The sequence below is a fragment of the Anopheles gambiae genome, chromosome 2 (genome assembly GCF_943734735.2).
Source record: "Anopheles gambiae chromosome 2, idAnoGambNW_F1_1, whole genome shotgun sequence".
In the NCBI taxonomy this organism is placed as follows: Eukaryota; Metazoa; Arthropoda; class Insecta; order Diptera; family Culicidae; genus Anopheles; species Anopheles gambiae.
Window position 1 is genome coordinate 57,830,873 of NC_064601.1, and position 26,418 is coordinate 57,857,290.

The window sequence follows — 26,418 nt, forward strand, 5'->3', positions numbered from 1 at the left end:
TGTGCTTGCAAAGCTGAAACTAGCTTGTTTTTAATTTAAATCGATCCATATATGCTTGAGTTTTTTATACACAGCCAAAACAAAAAAATAAAAAAAGGTCGTAAGACTTTGTGTTTTGTATGTATTATATGTTATTAACGTCATTAGAAACTTATAATGAATCTTCTTCTTCTTTGGCACTACAACCATTGTCGATCAATGTCGATTTAAGCCTGTAACTTAAATGAACTTGGATTTCAATGACTTATTGATTACTCATAGCAGAATAGTCTGTGAGACACGATCCACAAGGGGCTTGAACCCATGACGGACAAATTGTTAATCGTGAAATGTCAAGATGACAAATTTTTAAGCCGTGGAGGGGTACGGTGTTAAAGTGATGTCACGAAGCTACAGTTTTATTTTTGTTTTAATGTAGAGTCTAATTCGTTTCAAGTTATAATTACATGTTTTGTTATATTAACACTAGGCCCATTGAAATGTTCGCTGCATGCATGTTTTGATAATAAAAGAAAACAATATGTTTTTCATAACATATGTATTATATACACTTACACATTTATATGAATCTATCTTTCAACTATACACATATATGAGATGTACTGGAGATGTGTCGTTATGTACCAGATACTTTATGAGAATGAGTAACTGAGTATATGTGTGTATATATATATATTAACATGTATTAACATGTAACATATAATGTAATTATTAACATTAACATGTAATGTATATATATATATATATATATATATATATATATATATATATATATATATATATATATATATATATATATATATATATATATATATATATATATATATATATATATATATATATATATATATATATATATATATATATATATATATATATATATATATATATATATATATATATATATATACATATATATACATATATATATACATATACATATATATACATATATATACATATATATATATATGTATATATATATACATATATATATATATACATATATATATATGTATATATATATGTATATATATATATGTATATATATATGTATATATTAACATGTAAATTGTCAAACCAAGCTTCGTTCGAGCTGAAAATATACAACCATTATATTACTTTCAATGCATTCTATACATGATAAACGATTGAAGTAGAACGCTAACTATTTTTAAAAAAAATATACATGTTTAATTATTAAAGGTTAAGTAATATTTACAAAAAAAGTCATTAGAAGGATACAAATAACAGCTTGCGAACGGGTTCACAAAGTGTGAAGTATTAAAATTTCGACTAATTTTACCACATAACATATGCCACATACGATTTGTTTCCATCTATACTGTTTGTGTGTAGCGCTATTTCTTTTCGATTCATTCCTTGAATGAGCAATAAATCAGCGATTGAATTATGACCTGTACCTTTTTGGCTTCCGCAAAAAAGAAAAAAAATCGTGTAGCTAACCCTCTGGATAAAAAAATGCTCATTTAACCCAAATAGAAACAACTCTTTGATGCGTACCGGGTATCTTTATACGAGGCTTTTCAGTTTTTATATCTTTACCTTTTACCACTAAAATTTTTTTTTGGTTTTGTTTAATCGCTACTAAAAGATATTTTACACGAACACATTGGATTATCACCGGTTGCTGCACGCATAAAGCTACTACAGGTACATTTGGTGTAGCGGTGTCTTTGGATTCAATGATAATAATCTTAACACCGTGGAAAATGGTATGAAAGATACTCAACGCACGGCATACTGCTGGGAGAGAAGGAATGTCAAAAAAAGCAATAAATTTTACTTAAGTCAAAACATCGACTCAAGGGTGTTTATCAAATCTTTTGTACGACAATAAAATCCTTAACCTTGTGAGTTGTGTAGATGGGCAGTTCGTCTGGACAGGGATTAACCTTTGCACTTTATCTATTAAGTCTACAGAATCAAGTGTTAACGTCTTACTGGCGTATGGAACATTTGAAATATAGAAAAATGGTTGACCCTATTGTAGGTGAAACTATAACTTAGAAAACCGTATTATTACAGGAATGCAAGATTTTTATTCCGAATAATCGTGATGTACTCTTTTCAATACTAAATTAACAATTAGATTATTGAGAAAGCTATTGCAATTCGTCTGCACGGAAATAAAAGTACTTTTTCACCTTCATTAATATGATATTGTTCGGTCATGCAGTGGCAACTCAAAACTCACCGCACACGTCATCGAACTTGCAGAGTCCCGGATATAGAGCAACTGGCATCAGGATATTTATGATCATAAATCATTTGTCCCACGTCGTGGTGGATACGAGAATGGCTATGAGCCTTAATTCAACGAGTTTTATAATCGATGAGATTGACTGAGATCCAGATGGCACATTCCAAGCAAAAGCAACAAAAAAACTATAACATTCATTACAAATAAGCAGGCAATGAAGAATGATACACAGGCCACAAACAACGTAAGACCAAATTTTTCTGAACAAAACACATTGAAATAGGCACGATAAAGATACTCGATAATTTTAAATGAATGCAAAAATGTGCAAGTCTAATCAGGAATTAATAATACACATTTTTTATAAGCCATGTCTGAGTTCTATTCGTTCGCCGTCAAAAACAATTGTTATCACTTTGCTTATTAAAGTCACCTTTAAACCTAAATAAATAAAGTATTAGTTATGATTGGGCCATGTTTAAATGCAATTATTTTGCTAATTTTTTTTATATCTAGCCAACAAACTAAAAATTCAGCCAGTCTTGGAAACAAAATCGATCATCCAAGTTGTATCCATTTGACAATAACTGGAACGTGGAACGTGACACGATTTCTTCATTTTTGTATAAACAAAGATACGTTTTAAAATTGTTTTTATTTTTTATGTTGAAAATGAGTTAAAGCACTTTTAATAAATTAAAATATATTGATTCAAACAATCGACTTCACCTTTCTTCTTGACACAACAGGTATGTTTCAACTAAAAACAATCCTGCTCGAGCTCGCCACGAATTTGAGTTTGTTTAGGGGAAGGTAGGTAAAGACGGACACCTTAAGGGAAATGGTAAAAATCTAGGGAAATATAAGTGCAACGACCATGAAAATGTGCATACATTATCTTACACTCATGTTTTATCAGAAAATGTGTTGAAACTTTTAAGTTTCTATCGGTTTTTGCGTTTTTTTCATGAATGAAAAACATGTTTTTTTTCGTGCAGTTTTGAAATGTTCGGGTAAGACGGACACCTGATATGGGAAAGATGGACACCATGAAGGGTAAGATGAACACCTGTAGAAAAGGTTAGAAAGTGAAGAGTTTTACAATATTTTAACAAATTCTATCGCTTTCCACGCCCTGGTACGTTTATAAACCAATTCTTGGTCTATTGCAACGGCGATTCATTCAGCCATGAATATAGGAATTGTAAACGGCGCTTGTAATATATCGTAGAATGTAGCATCTAAAGCATTATTGACATATCGCGCACTTACGTTATATCACCAATTGATATAAGAAGTAAAATAAATCAATAAATTCGGTGTCCATCTTTCTCTACAACAAAGTGTCCGACTTTCCCGCTTTGGTGTCAGGATGTTTAAAAGACCAATAAACAATATTTTGTATTGCTTTCATTCTCGTTCTTTCGCCAGTTTTTTCATTAATGATCGCGACAGCCCATTCATGAAATAAAAGTTCCGGAAATATAAATAATACAAGATGTAGAGCTTAAGATCGGCAGTAGTCAAATTAGATCCACAAGGGTGCACATGATTGAACATTTATTTTGTTCGTGGATTTAAACAATTTTGCATATATTATGCCAAAAATTTTCTCAAATGTGTTGTTTAACTTTAAGTTAGGATGCTGCATTGTTGATTTTTTCAAAAATTACCATTTTGATGCATTTATGAGAAGTGTCCATCTTACCCGTAGTGTCCGTCTTTACCTACCTTCCCCTACATATTTTTAAAGCTGAAACTCGGAAGCTAGTTTTGCCTGTGGTTTTGTATGGAGTTTTGATATGATTTCAGCAGCCAACTGTTAAACTTCATAAATACGAAACTGGTTAGTATCGTTAACCCCCCACTACAATGAAGCGTATTCCACATTGTGTAAAATAATTTTCATTAAAATAATTATTGTAAATAATTTATTTATTTACATTTACATTTTATAAGCATAATGGTATCCTCAGCATATTGTAGCGAATGACGAAAATCCGTTCGTCGCTCACGGACTTACGTTCCGTTACTTACAAATAATCCTATTGAATAGATTATTCTTAAAAAAATAAATGCTGCTTTTTCTGACCAACAGTTTAATTGTTCACTGTTCAAAATTCATAACATGGCTCAACTTTATATACCGTAAGGTTTACAGGTTACTCGTTTTCTTAAACGAAAAAAAACTACTCCATTAGAAATCTGTAGCTCAAAACCTGGCAGATTTCCCACCATAGAAATTGGAAGGAACGTTGTCGTGTAGCATAGTTCATTTTCTCCTTCAGCTCCCTGTTATGAAAATCTTCCTAAAAATCAAGTAGTATGAATTCTCGCCTACTATGATGCCTACTATGATTTTCGTCGTTCGTTCGTTCCAAGTGGAAGACCAATATGTCTAGTCGGTTAATAATTAATTTATAACTACAGTCAGAAGTCAATAATGAACGCTTTTTAGTTTGCATGCTTTTAAGTTAAACGCTCAATAGTTGGCTGACAGTTCAATTAAAAGCATGCGTTTGTATGGAAAATCCGGTTTTTGTAAAATTCACAAAAAATCTCATGGCCGCGAAAAATTTCAGATTTTTTTTGTATGGAAAAACGGGCCAACTAAAAAGCACATATTCAATAGTTGGCAGGGAATCGAAGTTCAACCAGTCAGTTCAGACTGTACAAAGACGTGAAATAGTATTCTGCATAACTCATACATTCACTGTTTTTACCTATCTCATGGATTTTCCCCAAATCGCGAAAAACGACTGTCCATATAATTGTGGTAGGCGCTGTATAATAATTCTCAATACGATCATTTAACAAATGACATAAACAAATTCCTAATTGTTTGCAATAATCTAAGAAAGTTTTGCGATATTCTGTTTTCTTTTTTTGTGTTACTTTAGATTAATTTTTCTAAACTAATTCCATTTAATTTTTTTTCGAGCTAATAAATCTATTTAGCACGCAAAATATTTGTAAATTTAATAATATATATTTATGTATGCATTTGTATCGATGACTATGATTTCATGAATGTACCGGGTTCACGACAAAGCATCGAGTTATTGAATTTTTCATTCTTTACCTAAATGTGCTTGCTGGGCCAAACTCTCGATTTAGATGAGAAAGTTAGCATGCAATATGTATGAATGTAACGAGCATATGAAAATTCATGCTTTTATCAGAAGAGCATAGCAGCACACTTTTCTGGCGAAGGCATCTGCATGCAAACGGCATAATATGCAAACAAAATGTGCATGTTCTGCTATGTATTACCAAAAATTTGATCATCCCAAAACGTACTTGCTGTAGCTTCGGTTAGTTTGATTGATTTATACATCACAATTTATGCATCCATAGCCTAACATTCTTTCAAGCTAATATCGTACAGGTGCTTCAGTGAAGTGAAGAGTGATCTGAATTTGCGTTAACAATGTATTCAGATTGATGCTATTTTTGTTTTCATTCTGACAGAACAGTCACATTGTAATGCAAGTACATAATAGCATTAATTTCGGAATAACAATCAGCTGAAATTCAAAGCATGGTATCAATTTGAATAAAGAAAAAAAAATAAAAAAATAGTTAATTTTTTATGTACATAGTTATGCATTGCAAAATAGTCATTCTGATAAGCGATCAGAGACTTATATCAGCGAGTTTTAAAACGTTAACAGTTTAAGCTGAAATATTTTTTTGTAAGTATCTGAAAGACTGTATCATATACATAAATAAATCAGTTACTTAACATAGTTTATTTCTTTTTTTGGTATGAAAACAAACGTCTTAACATGAGCAGATCTTTATCGCTTTTTATCGGGTTAGCAAAACTTTTTCTAAATTTTTATTAATGATGAACAAATATAATAACAATTTATTGAATACCTATATGAATCCGTCGTAATGGAATTGTTGTAAGCAAAAGACTTTAGAAAGCGATTTATAATATTTTTAATAGTTTTATTTTAAACAGACCTCAGAAGGTCTTTGATTCGTCACTATATTTGATCTATTTAAAAACGAAAACTTTTAATGATGCTGTATATAAAAAAGCAAGATAAACAAACAAGTATGAAGAATGCTTATAACTAATTATTCACAGTAACTACTGAATACAGGAACCCTACCATTAACCGTGGAGACAAGGTACTGAACATTGTGTAGGTCGTATTTAAGAAAATTGCAACATCGATGTCCCTTAAAATGCAAATTATCATGCTTACGTTAGCAGATTTTTCTGCTTAATATCAACCAACACGGTATAAGCACAGCAGAAATTTCGTATGGTAGGAACGAAAGAATATAAATAAAAAGGAACCACAGAAAACAGACAAAAAGAGCTGTAAGGCATAAACGAAACCAGTTATTGGGTGAAAATATTTTTTAATTTGATTCCCATCATGCTTTTTGTGCAATCATGTTCCACTCTGATCTAGTTTATTGTGAAATTATAAGGGCAGTGCAAAATAAAGAAAGAAAAAACTGGTAGTTAGGGTGTTGGCACAAAGATGAAAATGGTCGACCGTTCAGAAGAACATCAAATGTATCGAGTAAATTGCTATTAATGGAAAAATTACTTTCATCAGATTTTCGCATATTTTGTGTGTCAATAACACTACCTACAACGGGAAAGAAAATGTTCAGAGGTCACATAGTAAGCTGGTACTTGAGGTATAGTTCCAAGTTAAAATGTGAGTATATTGCATATAGGTTTGTGTTTCAAACAACCAGGATCCAGCAGCAGGCCCAGGAGTCTATTCGATAAACACGCCGGTTTTTATATGACCGAGCTTCAATTCCTATGCAAACCATCCAGCGATAGGAAGAACTGACTTTTAAAATACGTGGTAGATTATAATGTGAACCACTTGTGAACGGTTCACATTATACCGTTCAAGCTCGTCACTGTGAGCAAGAACGTGATTTCATTCGAAATCCAACTGTTGAAGATGCAACAAATAGACGTGGATATTTTTGTTGTAGTTACATATATACATATATAAGTACATATACAGCCTATTAACTTTGTTTCCGTGGAGCGATTGCTACTTGAAACCCACCAAAATCAAAATCACCATTTCTCATAGCAACGAAAACCCGAACAGAGTACGGCGAATCTTTTTCGTGCAATTTTTACCATCCGCTGGTGGCTGGATGGCACAAATATTTGCTTGCATTATTTATTATATTTGATATTTTACATTATAAAATTTGACAGGTGTAAATAAAACTGTGTTCTTGGGTATTAAAACTTAGTGTTTGGATCCCTGTGCACGATGAAACATTCTTCTTAAAGTTTCTAGTGATTTGCTTACGGTAATAACAATTAAAAATACACATTAACGTAAACGTTTATCAAATAGCCATTTTCAAATCCACAAATGAATCGTGTCATCGAAACGCATCGCCACGAATGTCAGTCAAACATTATCCGGGTTGCATCCATTTGACAGTTACGTTTCGTCACAATGGATTTCGCCATTTGTGTGCAAGCAAAGGTGCATTTTAAAATCGTGTTCTTTTGTTTTCTTCTGTTTGAAATGGGTTATAGTGCATTTATTAAATTGAAAATTAAATCGACCCAAACAATGTTTAACCTTTCCTTGCGAAATATTCACGCTTCAGCAAAAAAGGCAACCCTTATGAAGTAAACTGATCGGGCCTGCCACGCATCGACGTTTGTTTACAAATTTTACAGGCTGAAAATCTGATGCTAGTTTTGCGTTAGGTTTTGTATGTAGCGTTGACATGATTGCAGCCGCCAAGTGTTGAACTCCATACAATAAATCAGGCTAGTATCGTAAAATTCACAATTATTCGATTTAAACACCATTTTAGACTGTATATGCAAGCTACGAGGTCATTTGTTAAGAAATGAAAAATGTTAGTAATAGTAGTAGTCTAAAGTAGTCTCAAGAACTTTCCAGGGAGCCTCAAAAACAGAAACTTAGTGAAAATATTAGGTGTCTGATTTTAGAAATCCCCCACTGTAGATAGTGGTGGGTGCTGCGAATCGACTAATACAAATTAGATTAAATTTCGGAATAATAAATCACATGATCAAAACAAGCTTAAACAGAAAAATATCTGTCAACCACACTTTGCCACTGAGTTAGTGTGGAGGTACCCGTATTGCGCAAATGTTTAAGTTTTACGTTTTGTTAACATATGATCGTTTACCCCGCGTGTCAAAATAGCATATGAAACCCTAATTGTTCTTTCATTTTGTTTTTCATACGTTTGCATTATTTTGAGGTTTTTGTAGTTATTTTAATTCATAGATAAATAACGATCTCAGAATATTGTGGTTCAAGTATTCAAATTCAAATAAATTTTCGTTAAACTGCTTAACCATTTTGCCCCAGTTTTCTCTAAACATTTCAGGATCAACCGTCAACTCGAACAACTTAACAACATGTTTGTCATAGGCACAAGCCCCGAATGGACCGTGCCTCCATAGGACTGACTATCCTGCTACGGGTAATCAGTAAGTCACTGAAAGCCAATCCCACTTGGGGGGCATAGGCAGGCTTTGACCGACCTCAATTGTTGTGCCATAGAAGAACAAGTTTATCCTTGTTGTGAAATAATGCTTGAATTAAAGGGACCCATTTTTCCCGCTTTCCCGTACCGTGTGAACGCTTTCCTGTTCTGTGTGATTTTTTTAGTTGAATTACGATATTTGCGATTTTTGCCCGTTCATGTTTGTTTTGAATGAATCGTACAGTTCGGAATCATTAGACACCTTTTATCAAAATCGGCCTCAGGACTAATTTTTGATCGAAAAAAATCGACAGGCCGTCATTACACTAAGCTAATCTGACAAAATAACTATTTTTTTCCTAGATCTATTAAGGAGAACAGGTCGATACAAAGCCCGTCGCTAGGTTGCCAATTTCAGCACGGTTTTGACAGTTTCGTGAAAAAGTGTTTATAAACAAACGGCTAATAGTTAACGCGGAAAAGTGGACAAATTTACTATTAGGAAAATTATATTGGATAAATTTCTTGCGGTCACCCACTTCTGAAGAATAATAGAGAAGTAATTGCAGTTTACTCTGTATTCAGAAACACTGAAATCCTTTTTAATTGTTTGGCATTCCGTGACCACGAATCACTACCGTTTGCAACAATCCTGCTGGAAGAACGAAACGTTTAACATGCATAAAACAGAACAGTACATGTTCCAACTGGGTAAAAGAAGTCCTATTTACTTTCAATTAAACACTGAGAGTAAAATGAAACATCCAATCGGCACACACTCGTATAATATGCATACCGTCCTTTGCTTATAATACGGGGACGAATGATAAATGAGATCTGTGGATTGTATCAGTCATGTGAAATTCTTTTTAGATTCTAATTCTTATATTATTCTGAAATGAACTGAGTGCAAAATGCTGAATAAAAGTCTCATTCACTCCATAGCAACGTCCATCGCTAAACATAAACAATGTTCTCTTTAACTGTCCAAATTTTCCCATGGCTTTTTCTCAATTTATTCTAAACGCTTCAACCTGTTCTCTTTCAAAGACCTTGATTGTTTTCATACTCTCACAAAAGTCGATCAAGTTCAGTATCTAGTGTAGCCACTCTATTTTTTAAAATAATTAATAAATGATTTGTTATCTACCAAAACATTGAAAAAGAACCATATTTTTATCAAATTGCTGAAACATAACGGTGAAAAAAAACTAAAAGCATTTTTCTGATATTCGATAATTTTGCGCAGCTCAATTTGTTCCCATACAAAGCGGAACGATCAAATGTTTGTAGCATAGTACACTTTTCTCGTGAGCGTTATGGTATACCTGTTTCAAAAACAAAACAAAAAAGAAACGATAAAACGAACTCCTTGGCAGCGAAATGAGTGTCAAATGACACCAAAATGACAGCCGGATCAAACTTTTTTATATAATAAGGTCATTACGCTAGAGAAGGATTACAATTATTTCGTCTAGTACCCATTAACTTATTTTTTAAATCAGGAGAAACCTGCAAATATGCTATTGTTTTCAAAATTATATACTAATTGACTAATATTAGAGCCTTTAATCTCAGCCAGTTTTATAAATAAAGTTAACCAAACGAAATCATTCCTACAACCCATAGAGAGTTATTAAAGTGTTCAGCCTGTATAAATTCAGAATGAAAAGAAGTAAACAAACAAATAATATTCCAAGAGAGGTAAAAAACACTTAAGAGTGAAACGATGTTTTAAAATGTATTAAAATGAATGATTTAGATTATATTAAAAATAAAAACGGAAACAAATCGATGTATTTGTATATAATAATTAAAAATATCAGTAAAGTACAATATTGAATATATGAAGTGGCTAAAGCCGTAAGAATTTGAACATAAAATAAACAATTTAAAATTAAAAAAAAATCTTTCAACATTTTGTTCATTACAACTTTCTTATTTCTACTTTTACAATGGTTATATTTAAATAAAAATAACATGCACAAAATAAAATCATTTTGTTGCCAATCGCATAGGATACGGAATCAATTAGCAAGCCGCTTTGTTGAGAGCAATGTTGGACTTTAGCTAATGGATGGAAGTTTAAATGAATACATTTCATAACTAAAGCATTCTATGATTGAAGCTCGGTTTCGTTTTAAAAAACAAATATTCCAATTTGAAAGGTAATGTTAAAAGTAATGACATTTGAACCTTTAAATCCACATTATACGTTACTTCCTACGTTATAAAGTTTATATGTCATGGGTGTCGCATTGAAAGGAATTTTTGTAATGTGTGGAAATCATAAATTATCTGCCTGTTGATAGGGGAATTTGTTACTATTTCCACTTCTCATGTTCAATTTTGTTCGTACGCCATACAACGCCATATGTTAGGAGCATCCTCCATAAAATGGCTGAAATTTTTGAAAATTGTTATATAAATATCACACTACGGCTAATTAATCAGGTCGGATGCCTTGGATCAAACAAAAACCTATGAAAAACCTTATATGAATATATCCTATCCACCTTTCGTAAGGAAACTTCGTGAATCATTTTTTTTTCTGAACATACCTTCATCGTAATCACTTACGATTTTCCCTATATAGGGGAAAACGTAAAACCGATCTGATGCGAACGCACTCAAGCATCATGCCACAGACATTGGGGGCCTTCACGATTCTAGTTAGTTTTTTGTATGGAGTTTGACAGTTGGAGGCTGAAATCATGTAAACACTCCATACAAAACCACACAAAAAACTAGCCTGCAATTTTCAGTCTAGATTATTCTAGCCACAAAGCTAGAATTAGATTCGAGTACCTGCTCGAAAACACGGGTTTGTTTACATTTATCCCAAGGTGCATTAAAGAGATCACGTGGTGGAATCCAGAATCAAAGTGCATGTAGCCCAGGTGGTCTCATAGCATGTTTTATAACCAAATTTGAATATCACTTTTTGACAGGATGGATGAAAACTTTTGTTCAAACAAGCTTTCTGAAGGCATGACGAATACACAAAACACTCTTAAAATCTTCATTCAGAAACTGAAGCGATAAAAATCAGTCTTCAAAATTCATACACCTTGGGATAAGCCCACCTGTATATTATACCCACTTAGATAGCTGCTCGAAAACTGATATACAATGCAAACAGCTGACAGGCTGAAACTTCAGCCTACGAGCTTAAAACGGAAAGGCCCCCATTGACTCACGACGGATCGAACCAATATCATGAGTAGAATTGCAAACCATGTGTTCGGTTTTAGTGGGTTTTAGTTTTCGTAATTATGAAAAGATAAAAAATAAACTTTTTCAAGTAATGTTTTTTTGATTAAGTAGTAACTGTCCAAAAAGGCCGTATTGCTTATTTCAAGTAATGTTTGACTTTTCTAAAAAAAGGAAAATTTTATTTTCAGCTAAAAAGCTTTTTAATGAATCGAAATTTGGTAACTTTTTAAAAGATAACATAAATACAGAAAACCGGAATTTAGTAATTTTTTTATTATGGTTGAATAATCTGCAGATATATTCCTAGAATCAGACAGGTTGCCATTTTGAAATTTAGTTTGAAAACTGCCGTTTATGTGTGTTTACAAGCATCTATATAATGATGATATGATAGTAGTAAAATCGTTCAATGCAATGCTTAACAACATGTTTTGGAATCAAATCTCATACATATTGGATCTTTAAAGCCAGATATATGTGTGTTATTCATTGTTAATCAACAGAAAAAACAGATTCATTGATAAATTTATTTATTCTGTGATGATAAATGTGTCAAATGCATAAAGTTATTAATGAAATGGGTACGAAAATACGCATACAATTTCAATTACATGTGTGTTTTAATTAATGGAGGTAATAAGTAATTCCGGTCTGGTGGTACAGTCGTCAACTCATACGACTTAACAACATGCCCGTCATGGGTTCAAGCCCCAAATAGACCGGGCCCCCATACGTAGGACTGACTATCCTGCTATGGTAACAATAAGCCACTGAAAGCCAAGCTCATTTCACTAGTGGGTACAGGCAGGCCTTGACCGTCAACGGTTGTTGTGCCAAAGAAGAAGAAGAATTAGTAATTAAAACTAACGCAAATAGGATAACTAAAATAACACTGCTCATGTTTGTGTGCCAGTATGACTCGAATATATCGTCAGCTCTTAAATTTCTCTATGTTTTATTTCTGATCCCATGAACATGCTTCAGTTTTCAATTGGCGTGGAAATCAACATATGACGTGCGTGATTGAAATATGCATCATAAGTGGTCGTAGCTTCTATTTTGTCATTCACACTTGTTGCGCTCATCAACGATTTTAGACCCAAGAGCCGGAAATGGCTTATAAGGCTACCTACAGTTAGCTGGGCTAACACTACTTGCATCGTATGCTCCATCCATATTAGCTTAGTAACGCCGAAGAAATAGAACGGGGTGGTTCTCTCGTTCTCTCAACGCGGCACAGTAAATATACAAACCATCCATCGTCACCATCGAAAGAGCGATCGGCGTGCGATCGATGGTTGAGTATACCAAACAAATACATCCTAATATGCGGCTACCGTACAATGTTTGCTGACAGGCGGGTGGAACACGATGAGTAAATGCAAACAATTTCCTCTTAGTAACGTCTTCCACACACGAAACACTGTTTCATTTTACATGAGTGATGAAAATGATTAGTGGGAGAACAAAAGGATTACATGCCGCGCATCGCTCTGTACATTTTGCATTTCTTTCCCCTTTCTTTGCTAGTCTCATGGTCTGACCTATGAATTAAAGGTATAATCAGCATGTTTACTTTGAGAAACATTTTTGTTTGCTTTTTCATCAATTTTCACTTGTCCGTTTTACGCATTTTTTGAAACGGCTGCGGTCTTATTAGATCGTTCATTGTCATACGTGAAGCAAAACTCATATTGTCTGTGTATATACTAACTTTTCACCGTTTATAGTTTGTATTGATGGTAGAAAGATGCTTACCATCATCAAAACGGTTGTTATGGACAAGTGTGAAGTGATTGATTGATAATTTCTATCTTTAACATGTGTGTGGAGGCTGTGTTAATGAAACATATGTAGGTCAAAGGGTTGGAAAGGTAAAAATAAATTGAACAATGTACAGTTTGATTGATTGGAAAAATGAATGACAAGGTAAAAATAATCACTAATTACACAACAAAAAAAAATCACTCAAAACAATCTGAACTTTGTCTAATCTCTAAAAAAACAAAACAAAATACTACTCACTTTGTCCAATATGCACTCGTTTCATCCATGGATAAATATGGGGTGGAGGTCCTCCTTTCTTACTGCTACTTCCTCCACCACCTTGAGAGCTGCCTCCTTCCGTGCCACTATCATCATCGCTGGCTTCAGACTCCTCTTCCGGACTTGCGAGTGGCAGGTTCACCTGGTTTCGATTGCTTATGTTGCTGGTGTTATTGTTCGTGCTACTAGAACTCACGGCAGTTGATGGATTACCCGATTTCAGAGATCGGCTTACACTTTCAACTACTGATCCTGGGGACAGTTTTGGCGAAATCTCAGGCCTACCATTATTTCCATCATTGGCTCCACTGCTTCCTCCACTGGCTGTACTTAAATCCTGAGGACTGGTGGTGCTATTGTTATTGTTGTTATTAATTACATTTGTACCTGTGCTAGGGCCTTCACTTGCGTATTTACAACTTTGTGAAGTAAGGGCGGATTGCGGTTGTTGTTGCTGTGAAAGTAGGAATTTTTGTGGTTGTAACTGAGTGTAATCCACCATATCGGTAGACTGATGTCCGCCACCTACAGCGCCAGTACTAGCACTGTTTACACTGGTCGCTCCAGCCCCTGCAAGCGGATTGTACGATTGAGGGCTGTAATGGGCCTGATGTGGAGTGCCGGGATAAATATTTGGAGCGTATGTCGATGGTGGGAAATAGCCATCGTTTTGGCCACCTTGACTGCCAGCCGTATTTGGTGAACTATTTGTGTTCTGTGAGTTATTCGGATAGCAGGAGGCAATCGAGTTTACGAACTGATAGGAAGACATCACAAAGTTGTTGGCATCCATGGTTGTGCAGTTACGGAGTCACTAAAACGTTTTTACAGTTGACTGAAAAGAGAAAAAAGCCTATATCAATAATTGATACTGCAAAATTTTACCTCAAAAATATGTTTTTACACTTTAAAATCAATTATTATCGTCCTATTGAAAATCAAGCTTTTCATGATAAACAAGAAAAAATAATACAACACTTTTCAAACACGTCTTCACTTCATTCTCCGAGATTAGCAAGTCGAACAAAATGCTACTGAAAAACAAATCACGAACCCAACATAAATTATAAACGCAGCCGTTTGCAGGTCGTGTTACGTTTGAAACTTTTACCTTGTCTTTAATGATGGCGACAACGTTAACAGAGGTAACATGCTGCGATGAAATAAAGAAGACAACACCGCATCATAAACAAGACAAATGTAGGCTGGTAAGTGGTTGGAAACCATGAAGATAACAGAAAGCGTCAACGAGCAACATTAAGGAATAAAGAAAGGAAAATAATTTCCAATGGTACCCTGCAATTTTGAGTCAATGAACAATTTAACCCGATGGCAGTATCACCTATCGCAGGTCTCGTACAATAAGTTTGGACTGTACGCGTTCAGCCCAGCCTTTGAATTTTACCTCAATACGAAATTGGTTTTTTGTAAAGATATGCCAAAAAGCATCTGCAAAAGCCAAAATTAAAGAGAAAACCCTCTCGAGACGTGCAAAGAAAAATACTCTGATGATGAAAACGGAGATACAGAAAAGATGAAAACGAAACATCATGAGAACAAAAAATTAAGTCTACCTGAATTCAACGCACCTATCAGAAAATGGTTGAAAACTGCATGCAGAAATAAAACAACAACACTAAAATGGCTTTAAACTTTGAAGACGAGTTTTCAGTCCCACTTTGGCTGCATTTTATCCAACAGTCTGATCTTGCGTAAACATTTGCGTATTCCTTGATTTTTGTTAATAGAATTTTAAAAGAATGAGAGAAATAATAAAGAAAAAAGCCACATGATATTTTGCACTGCTAAAGATTTAACAAAACTTATGTCGTTCATAGCAAACCCATTTTACTTCAAAATTGTTCTGACATTGTCGAATATAAACAATCAAATTTCAGTTTTTTTATTTCATAACATAAAATATTGATTAATCTGGTTGTGAATAAATAAATCAATCAAAAGTATATTAGTTATATTTTGACAAACATAAAGCATGACCTATTAAATATAATTCTGTTTCTGCTTGCGTTAAACATCGTTCATGTATATTTGCTATGTGATGGCCACATCCGATATATCCATCCAATACAAAACTCCTACAAAATTTTCAAACATTGGTTAGGTTTAGCTATAAATCAGCCATTTATTCACAAGCAATGTATAAACAAAACATGAAAAGTACTTTTGCTTAAGGATGTTATAAGGATGATTCTTTAAATTACCAAAGAAGATAAACTTTTTCTCTGTGTTTTAAATGCCTAATGTTGTTCCGGGCAACAAGACAAGAAACAACCCAGTGTTGTGTTGTTTAATTTTGTTGTTTAAGTTTAATTGTGTTGTTTAATTTTCTAACCAGGCTTTTAGATTAGAGTTTTAAATAAAACGCAACATTGCATATTTTGAAAATAATAACACTAATAATGCACGCACGTAAACGCTACTGAAAGTCATTGCAAGCCGCAAGCACAACTTTGTTGAAGCCTTATGGTTTGAATTTGAACCCTGTTGGAAGCAAAATCTGTATTTTCTCAAATGTATTTTAGCGCAAAGATTAAAATGGTTTTTGATAATGAAAAACAATGACAGTTCCTCTTTGATTGGCATAGCTCCCCAAATCAACTCAGGTGATGCATTTTGATATCGTTTGACTGCTTGTATATCATGAAGCCGTTAAATGTAGATATATCAAGACATGCTCCAAAAATACGATCATTTTGCTTGTTGAAAGCTACCACAATAGCAATAAATTTTTTTGTACAAAAAAATAATGTTAAATATAATAATAAGGATGCGCTTTAAGCAGCAACTAAGATCTGACTACCATACTATTATTACAATTAGTTTTAATAATAGGAATTTAATAATCTATAACCTTGCTTGGATGATATTTTTACATAAAAACAACAATATCAACAATCGTATTGCTTGATATCATTATCCGACTATTTGGTTTGAAATCTTTCATAATGTAATAATTTAAGTGCTACTTGAAGTGGCCCGCGGCTCTTGATCATTTACACAATTTGGTCTTTTACCTCAAAAGTTTACTGAGCGCTGATCTCGACTTAAAATCTTATGCTAGTTTTGTGTGTGGTTTTGTATGGAGTGTTGACATGATTTGAGCCTACAACTGTCACACTTCATATAAAAAAGCTGACTAGAATCGTGAAGGGCCCCAATATCATAATTTTTTGCACGAATCATACCAAATAAATGATGATATGTATTAAAGTACTAAATATAATCAAAAATATCGATTAATCATCTGCATTGTTGCAGCAAAAGTGAAATTCGACTTACGCAGATATTCGAGTTACGCGAATTCCTCGGGAACGCATAAACCGCGTATTTCGTGAAGAGACTATAGTTTTGTTGGCGTGTTGACATGATTTCAGTTGCCAACTATTTGGGATAAAATATAATAGGTTTAACTTTTTCTGTTTGTTAAGTCACTGCTTATCATAGTTATTTCTGCTGAATTATTACGACATTTATTCGGTCAATCATTCTATTACACTATCATTTTAATTTAATTGAGCAATTGATGCAACTTGCCCAACATACAGTGGAGCGCCGTTTATCCGGGCTCATCGGGACTTGACCTTGCCCGGATATGCGAATAACTGATAATATATTTTATCACAAACTCCTGATTAGTTTTTAAAATTTTCCTTTTTTTATAAAAATTACCCAGGTTTCATTAACATCATGTTTTTCCATTGAGAATAAAATTTGAAATTTGTCATGAATAATGTCTTTTTTTCTGACAGTGTGCACTGATAACCGTTTTTTTACAAATATCCTCCTCATAACGCAATATCACCTTTAAATTGAACTGTCATTTTTAAACAGCACGGATAAACAGACAGCCGGATAAAAGGTACCCGTATAAACGGCACTTCACTGTACATGTGGGTACAGTACTACCTGTCAGCTCGATGTGAGCCCGGTCGACAAGGAGTATCACTTTCTTCTAGAGAAAACCAAGGTGGATTAAAATTATTAGGTGGTGGAATCTAGGAGCATTTTGACAATTCGTCACTTGACGTAAGGTCCCCATCCCCTTTCGTTAATACATCTCTCTTTTCGATAAAATCAATAGACATACAAAAATGCCCATATTAAGAAAGAACAACACCAATTTCGTAACAACAATTTCGGAACGAAACACGCATTTTTTCGTCTACTTTCCCTCGTTTTAAATCCTAGTTGTTGACACCGTGATTGGTACGATCTTGTGTCTTATATCATACCAGCTATTCCAATGGATACTGTATATGGTAAATTTCCTTTGTACCGTCTCAATCCTACTGTTTTATAACTCTGTTTATGGACATCAAACTACTGACGCGTATTCTAATATCGGTCTGGCTAGACCGCAGAATAAAAACTTCAAGCACATTCTTCTTCTTCTTCTTCTTTGGCTCAAATACCGATGTCGGTCAAGGCCTGCCTGTACCCACTTGTGGGCTTGGCTTTCAGTGACTAATTGATTCCCCCATAGCAGGATAGTCAGTCCTACGTATGGCGGCGCTGTCTATTTGGGGATTGAACCCATGACGGGCATGTTGTTAAGTCGTACGAGTTGACGACTGTACTACGAGACCGGCTTCAAGCACATTGGTTCGTCAAAATCCTTTGTCATTCGAGGGTTTCGAGTGCTCTATTTGCTTGTCTAGCCAGTCTCGTGGTACAGTCGTCAACAGTCGTCGGTCTAATCTTGTTGTGCGCAACATTGTTGCTGGCAAAATGTATAGATTTTGACAGCTAGCGCAACTTTGATGCCGGCCAAATTCAAACCAATTTGATTTTTGTCTGGCAACATTTTCTATTTACCTTGGTCATGGTAATCGGGTGTATGAAATGACACAGCAGCAGTGTGCGTTTTGTTGACATCCGTTAAATTTGGAATTGTTGCATTTATAATAAATTTTTTGGCGTTTATTTTATTTTTTCAACACTTTATTCAATAAGAGAATGATAAAAAATAAACTCTGAGCTGTTGATTGGCTAATTTTTGATGCTAAACAATGTCTAAGTGAAATGTTGCCAGCAACATTCATAGACCACCTCAGCGATATGTTTCCGAGCAACAATGTTGCGCGCAACAACATTAGACCGCTGCCTTAACACATCAAGCCCCATATGGACCGTGCTGCCATACGTAGGACTGACTATCTTGCTATGGGTAGTAATCAATAAGTCACTGAAAGCCAACCCCACAAGATGTACAGGCAGGCCTTGACCGACAACGGTTGTTGAGACAAAGAATAAGAACAAGAAGATGTGCTCTGCTGAGTGGAGTCTAAAATCTAGCTCGTATTCTAAAATTACGTCAAGGTCATGTATGTAATTCTTTCTTTTGATTGATGTCTCATCGATAAAATATCGGTCTCAGCACCATTTTTCGATAAAAAAAATCGATAGCCACTCACATTAAACTGACAGTGTAACTATATCTTTCATTACCCTACATGAAGTCGATTCACATCAAATTCAGTAAGTGTAGGCAAACAATTTTTTTTTAATAAATCTAAAATGATTTTTTATCAGCAAAACATTGAAAAACAGCTAAAAATAACAACAACATGACAGATCCGGCTGTGATCGAAATTTTTCGATCGAAAAATGGTATTAAGGCCGTATGGGTGTTTAATTGGCTTCGTCATCCGTGTAAATGATAACACAAAACATTCATCTATATATAGCATCAGAGAGTCTATGCCACATCATTTACCGCGTGTAACAATTTTCAGGAAACGAGTAACCTATATGATCGATATATAAACGCAAACATATACTATCGCAAAGAGTAAACGCCTGAGATCGCTGCTTTGCAAAACTAATAGGAAACAGTCTCGAAGCTCCTTCCACGTGTTTAACTCATTACTGCCCGGGTTTGCAAAAACTAGATTCAAATGACATGATCATTTTTATAACACCAAGATTTATGCCAAAACGGAAAGAAACACATTTTTATGTATTTAATTCATTGAATGTTGAAATATTTGACGTATACAATTTCATATGCTCATATCATATGATTTTTCCGTTTTTTCTAAAACAATAATAAAAAAATTAAATGATTTTAACAAATAATTATCATAATTGTCTTCAATGATACTAAAAAAAAGCACTGAAAAGGGCCCAAAGCAATAAGCCTTCAAAAAATTACTTGCTATGCATCGGTTGCAATATGTATATGTTCGTTTGGTTTGGTTAGATTAGTATTGATAAAATGTGTTATTCTGTCAGACATATTTTTCGATGACTTTAATTTTGAAATCATTTTCGTCAAAAAAAATGTAATGCTTCTATGGATTATTCGGAAACGAGTTTATATTTTAGAGTAAAGTGTACCGTAGTAGGCTGGTGAATGAAATTTCATAAAGTGTTTAAACTTTATTTAGTTTTTTAAGTTTAAACTTAATTAATTCAAATTTTAAAAGGTTTTATTTTTTTTATTAAGATACTGAGCTATATATCTATTTTGACACTTGTCTTCAAACATTTTGTCACAAATTTTAGTAATACTGAAAAATCCTTTGGAAAAGAAAAAGGGAAAACTTTGATACTTTGATACTTTTGGGGCTAAATTTATCTCGAACTTTGCGCAACATGACGAAATAAAAAGATAAATTAAAAGACACTGAAATTCAGGCGAATAATTCGAACATCAGATTTCCCTGGGCTTCTTTTGCTGGTTCCCCAAAACAGTGGTATAAAACCTAATATTATATTGGTCTGCGGATCAGCTGTAGTCGATCACGTTAACAGACGTGGTCCGCGATAGAATGTATTTTTGAAAAACAAAAGCTTATTACAAAACAAATTGTGTATTTTTTTGCATCATCAAGATTCAAATTTCAACAACCATGTCTAGAGTATGATTGAATCTTATGTTTGATCATAAAACTTTGTACTAAGTCTACATAATGAATGCCCTTAATATATATGAGAAGCGGCAAATGTTTTTTCAAAGCCAAGTGAATTTCAAAGGTTGGAGAGCAGTGTAGAATTGATAACATAGCAGAATTGATCGATTTCACCATAGCATACTACTTATGATATTGTCTAGTGTTGTAAACTATAGACGTTTTTAGGCGTTCGCATAAGGCTTTTCGTCAAAATCTTTGCAATAACAAGACTGTAAAAAATCTATTTTGAATATCATTTCATATTCATCTTGTGAATCTAGAACATCCTAGTGCTTTCACCGATTGTAAGTGACTGAAACCTAAAATATTCTCACTTGAACAGTTCGAAAGTTTTCGTTCATTTGCTGGAGTACATGAATATAAGAGAAAAAGGGTTACAAAAATAATAATGAGAGTTACTTATGTAAGAAGAAAATCTAGTACACCTGAAGAAGATCAGTGACACAAATGTCATTGAATCAAACGACATTCAGCCGTACCGGCGAACTCGTTCGTTCCTGGGAACGTTCGCCGCAACGCTCATTTTCACTCATTTCATAGCCCGCTAGATAAAAATTTAGAAAACCGTATAAATTTTGTACTGGCCAACCTAGTGGTACAACCCATTGTTTAACATGACTGTAGGATAAAAGAGCAAAAATTGAATGCGTAGCTTCAAATATTGTCAAAGTAGGCTATTTCGTGTAGAAGTACGTCACCGTTAACAACGCTGATTCAGACAGATTGAATGGTTAAGGTTTAAGTACAGTTTATTGTTTTTATTTTTTCGGAAATTCTCGATCGGAAATTTGAGGAACATCGGCCCGGGTAATTGGCGGTCAGCCACTCGACATCACTTAGATGGCGTCTTCTGTTGGGATTAACGATAATTGTATACCCCCCAAGAATCATCAAAAGAGCCTAAGAAGATTTAGTTCTTTGAAATGTTTTACATAAGTTCTAAAAGTTCATCCATTGCTAAAAAAAAGTCTATCAAACATTCTCGAAACACAAAACACTGGACATCCGCTGGAGTGAACTAAATACTTTCGATCCAATTAAGACCCGCAGCTTTGAGCTAGGAGTACTTTAAAAGCAGAGCTGTAAAAGGATAACGACGTGAAAAATTTGCCGCTACTACAAAAATAAAAAAGTTTAAGCTTTGTTCAATGTTCATTGCACAGGGTTAGATGTAACAACAACTGATCGGATTAAGGTCGGGCGATTAACTAATAAGCAGGGTAAGAATTTATGGCAGTTAAAAACATTAATATAATAAATAGTTCACACCTTGAAAGTACTTGACAAAAAAGAGCTCTACTAAACAAATCAGGGAAAGGCACAGCATCATTGCATACAACACGACAGGTAGATTATCGTAATATCGTCAACGGAGATCTTAACACTGATGTAAGATGAGAGGAGATATCTTCTCTCAATATAATTGATATCGCGACAGCAGTTAATTTTGCGTAGAGGAGAGGGATTAACGCGCGGAGTGTAGAACGACTAGAATCGACCTCAGCGCTAACCGATTGATTTGGCATTGAGTAGAACTAGTAAATTCTCAACAAAATAAATAACAGGGAAAAGTCTTTTATCAATCTTCTACTTATACTCATTCATATTCACAGACACAGATGAAATTTCATTCCTCGGGGACTTGGGTGTTCACTCAATAGCTCTTTTTTATAAGATTCTTTTAAAAAGTTTATTTTGATCTCACGGATTTTAGATGAGCAAGGAGAGTCAGGCTAAGGATCAGGATGACTGCCCTCTTTTATATCGTTTTGTATCAGCATAAACATCTTTTCATCACTGATTCCGTTGGAGTTAAAGAATCGTTCCAAGAGCAATAGCCCTCTACTGATTTGAAGAGAAAATTGTGTAATGATAGTTACAATCTTCCATCATGTAGTATATACGTCTGGTTTTATATTCCACAGCTAATTATATCGGAATCCAAACAAACTCATGGGCCGGTCTCGTGATACAGTTAGGGTATATGTACCAAAAATGGTTCAATTTGTAGTGGTACCGATGTGTTTTAATGGATTTAAATTGTCAGGAAGGACAATTTCTGAATATTTTAACCCATAGCAATTGGAATATGTTTTATCTTTGCAATCACAATCATTTTTATCATGAAACACATCAATTTTACGAAAAAATGCATATTTTTGTGATTGCTTTGTTGTACCTATAATGGTGGTATGTTTATGTTTATGTTTATGTTTATTTGTCTATCGATGGACAGTAATGCCCTCTCGAACCATTTTAGCAATGTTGCAATGGTTCCTATAGTCGTCGTATTGTGTTCCTATAGTGGTTGTTGCATCATAAACGGTGTATAATATTAATGAAACTTAGTTTCGAAGCTGTTTTCGTATAAATATCAACGATTACTGCCATAATGTTGGTTTCTTGCGTAATTTGATCGTAAAAAAATGTATAAATTTGGTTGATGAAACTATTCACTAAAGTACTGCATCACACCTGTCGTCAACCTACACCCGGAAGAGTGTGCTTGATTTGAAGTCAATTTATCATTCAGCCATATAAGCGAATTTTGGCCTGTTTTTGGTAAATTACCTACATAAAACTTATTTCTGATGCTTATTTTAGTGAAAACAGTACGACATGTCAAAAATATCCTCGAAAAATTCTAAAACGAACTGTTTTTATTGATTTTATAACTATAACCACTATAGGAACATGCCTGTTTGGTGTACCTATAATGGCACTATGGTAAAAAACACTTAAAAATGCATAAATATGATCAAAAGGCAAATAATTTTAGTAAAACAATAACATTACATAACAGTTATATTGAAAAACTAGTAATTGCGTGGTTATGTGGTCGTTTAAAACGTTAACAGAAAAAAAAGTTTCGTTACGAAATCCTAAAGGCCGGGCTACATTGATCGTACTCCTGAGTGTAATTTTTGTGAACGCGTACGCTATCTAGCGGCGGCGGGTCGAAGCTAGAGGCTGGTATAATTTATCTGTCAAAAAGTGTTTTGGGTCGAGGAGGCTATAATTTTACCCAATGATGGAAAGATGTTGGAAGATGGGGAAAAATGTTGCCTAGCGCTTTGTATGAATGACGATTTATCCACCAACAACAATTAACGGCCTATTTTTTTGCAATTTATGAACGTTTATAAACATTTCATACGGCATACAAGTAGCCTGCTCAAAACTTGATGAGACACCAAGTATGAATAATTTTGACACATAAATTATACCGACATCTAGCTTGCGCTGGTCGTCGCCAGATGCGCTAGTGAATATAAAAATTACGCCACGGAGTACGATCAATGTAGTCCGGCCTTAAGGATTTTGGAAAAATGTTGACACATTTCACAAAATAATGGATTTTTCGGTCACTAAGTAACGGAATGGCCCCATTTAAATTTTAAACCCTTTTTAAAAGGCAAAAGAACATTTCACACTAACGTAAATAACTTAATTACTTTTAATTTGCCGTATGAAGCCCATTTTAGAGCAATAGCACCACTATTGGTACTACCACCACTATAGGTACATATACCCTATTAACTCGTACGACTTAACAACATGCCCGTGATTAGTTCAAGTCCCGGATGGACCGTGACTCTATTTGTAGGACTGACTGTCCTGCGCTCCCTCAAAGCCAAGTCCAATAGAGTTACAGACAGGCCTTGATTGACAACGGTTATTGTGACAAAGAAGAAGAAGAAACAAGGTCATTGATTTCATAGCTTTGTTTCCATTGTTTTTAGCTCGTTTGTTTAATTTTCATTGCTGAGAGAGGTCCTGATCAACACATGATCATCTATTTTGTTATTACATCGGAAATCTGCGGATTTGTGTTTTTTAAACAGACAACTTTTTTAGCATTTTCGCATCTATTCTATTTATTTACTTATTTGAGTTTCTGTGGAATTTCACTATCTGGAAAACAGTATGTTGTTTAAAATAAAAAATATCATGCGGTGAAAAAAAAACATAACATAAAATAGCCAACATTGAGAAGACATAAGTGTCCAACACTTATCTGAAGACTATGTCATTCTTATCGTCCACTGCACAGTGGGCAACGGCCATACAAACGCCGGGATGAAAATCAATTCCTCATGCTATTGCAGTTTTCGCGTATCAGTTAACAGCATCAACAGTAAGTGTTAGGAATTAAAACGAAGGTGCAACAAGTTTCTGACTGAACATGAATTTTTAAAGTATTACGCACTAAAAAAGTTGTGTTTTTTAATGGTTTGTTTGGAAAAGAGCTGATTCCTATCTTACGACCTTTTTTAAACTGTTTTTCCTCTCTTCAGCTTTGTTTTTTGCCTGTTTGTTTCAAATGCTCGTTTATGACAGGTAGTTGGATACTGGTGGTTAATGGCTCATACAACAACTCGTCAAAATCGCTCGCGCTATTTTCAAGAAAAAGTTTAATAATTTTCGGGGTCGCAGATGGTCGCAGCTAATTTCAACGTCAAAACGTAGGAAAAATGTTGATCTTTCCTATGATATACGACACACGAGTGAAATCGAGTCGAATCATAAAAAAATCACTCTCCAAAATGAAAATATCCAAAAATTCGGCTGTGATGTTTGGTTTTCAATCATTAATGAACTTTAACAACAAGTTTTTGCAAAATATTCAGCCATTACATCAAAGTATGACAAAAAACCTTTCCAATGACACATTAATTATCAAAATCTAACCATCGTATACTAAAATATGATGGTTTATGTTCGGTCGAAAAATAGCTCAAATTTGGGACAAAAAACACAAAGTTTACACTTTGATGGCCTATATCTCAGTAAGTTTAAGATAAAAACCTGAAATATTTTGGTTTCAACTAAGTTTAAGTATCTATTTTAAGAAAATGATTATGGTGTTAACCTGCGATGAAGTTGGTTTTTCGAGTTTTATACAGGCGTTTGCCCAATGTGCACTGGTGGTAGGGATGCTTGAGAGCCGCTGTTCAGCTGCCAATGTGGTCCTGGTAGCAGAGTTCGTCAAGATACGGACGAATAGGCTTTTTGTCGTGCTGAACCATCGTATCGAGAACATCCGCACATAAAACTAGAAGTCATTCACCCACTACATATAAATAAAACAACCAGGTTTGCTCAACCATTCATGCCACCCTGCATATTATGATAAGATTATTATCTAATATCTATTTATCTCAGATCTTGTTCTACATATTTACACTCCTTTATACAAATAGTAGTGGCAGCTACCATGTTGAGTCTGCGTGATGTTAATCCACCATAAAAAAGCGTAAGATTCCAATGTACCACGAACCAATGAACAAGGTCGGGCTAATGCACAATTAACCGAAGCTTTTTTTTTCTTTTTTTCTTTTGGAACAACAACCGTTGTCGGTCAAGGCCTGCCTGTACCCACTAGTGAAGTGAGCTTGGCTTTCAGTGACTTATTGTTAACATAGCAGGATAGTCAGACCTTCGTATGGGGGCACGGTCTATTCGGGACTTGAACCCATGACGGGCATGTTGTTACGTCGGACGAACTGACGA

General features: G+C 34.3%; 1 protein-coding gene across 1 annotated transcript in view; it reads right to left on the reverse strand.

The window, feature by feature from the left end:
- Positions 1–26,418, reverse strand: part of LOC1272726 (homeotic protein Sex combs reduced) — a 43,680-nt gene that overhangs the window by 11,903 nt on the left and 5,359 nt on the right. The window contains exon 2 of the mRNA XM_311616.4: positions 13,946–14,801. Coding sequence (XP_311616.2) covers positions 13,946–14,759 — 814 coding nt within the window. The 5' untranslated portion in view covers positions 14,760–14,801. The remainder of the gene's footprint in view (positions 1–13,945; positions 14,802–26,418) is intronic.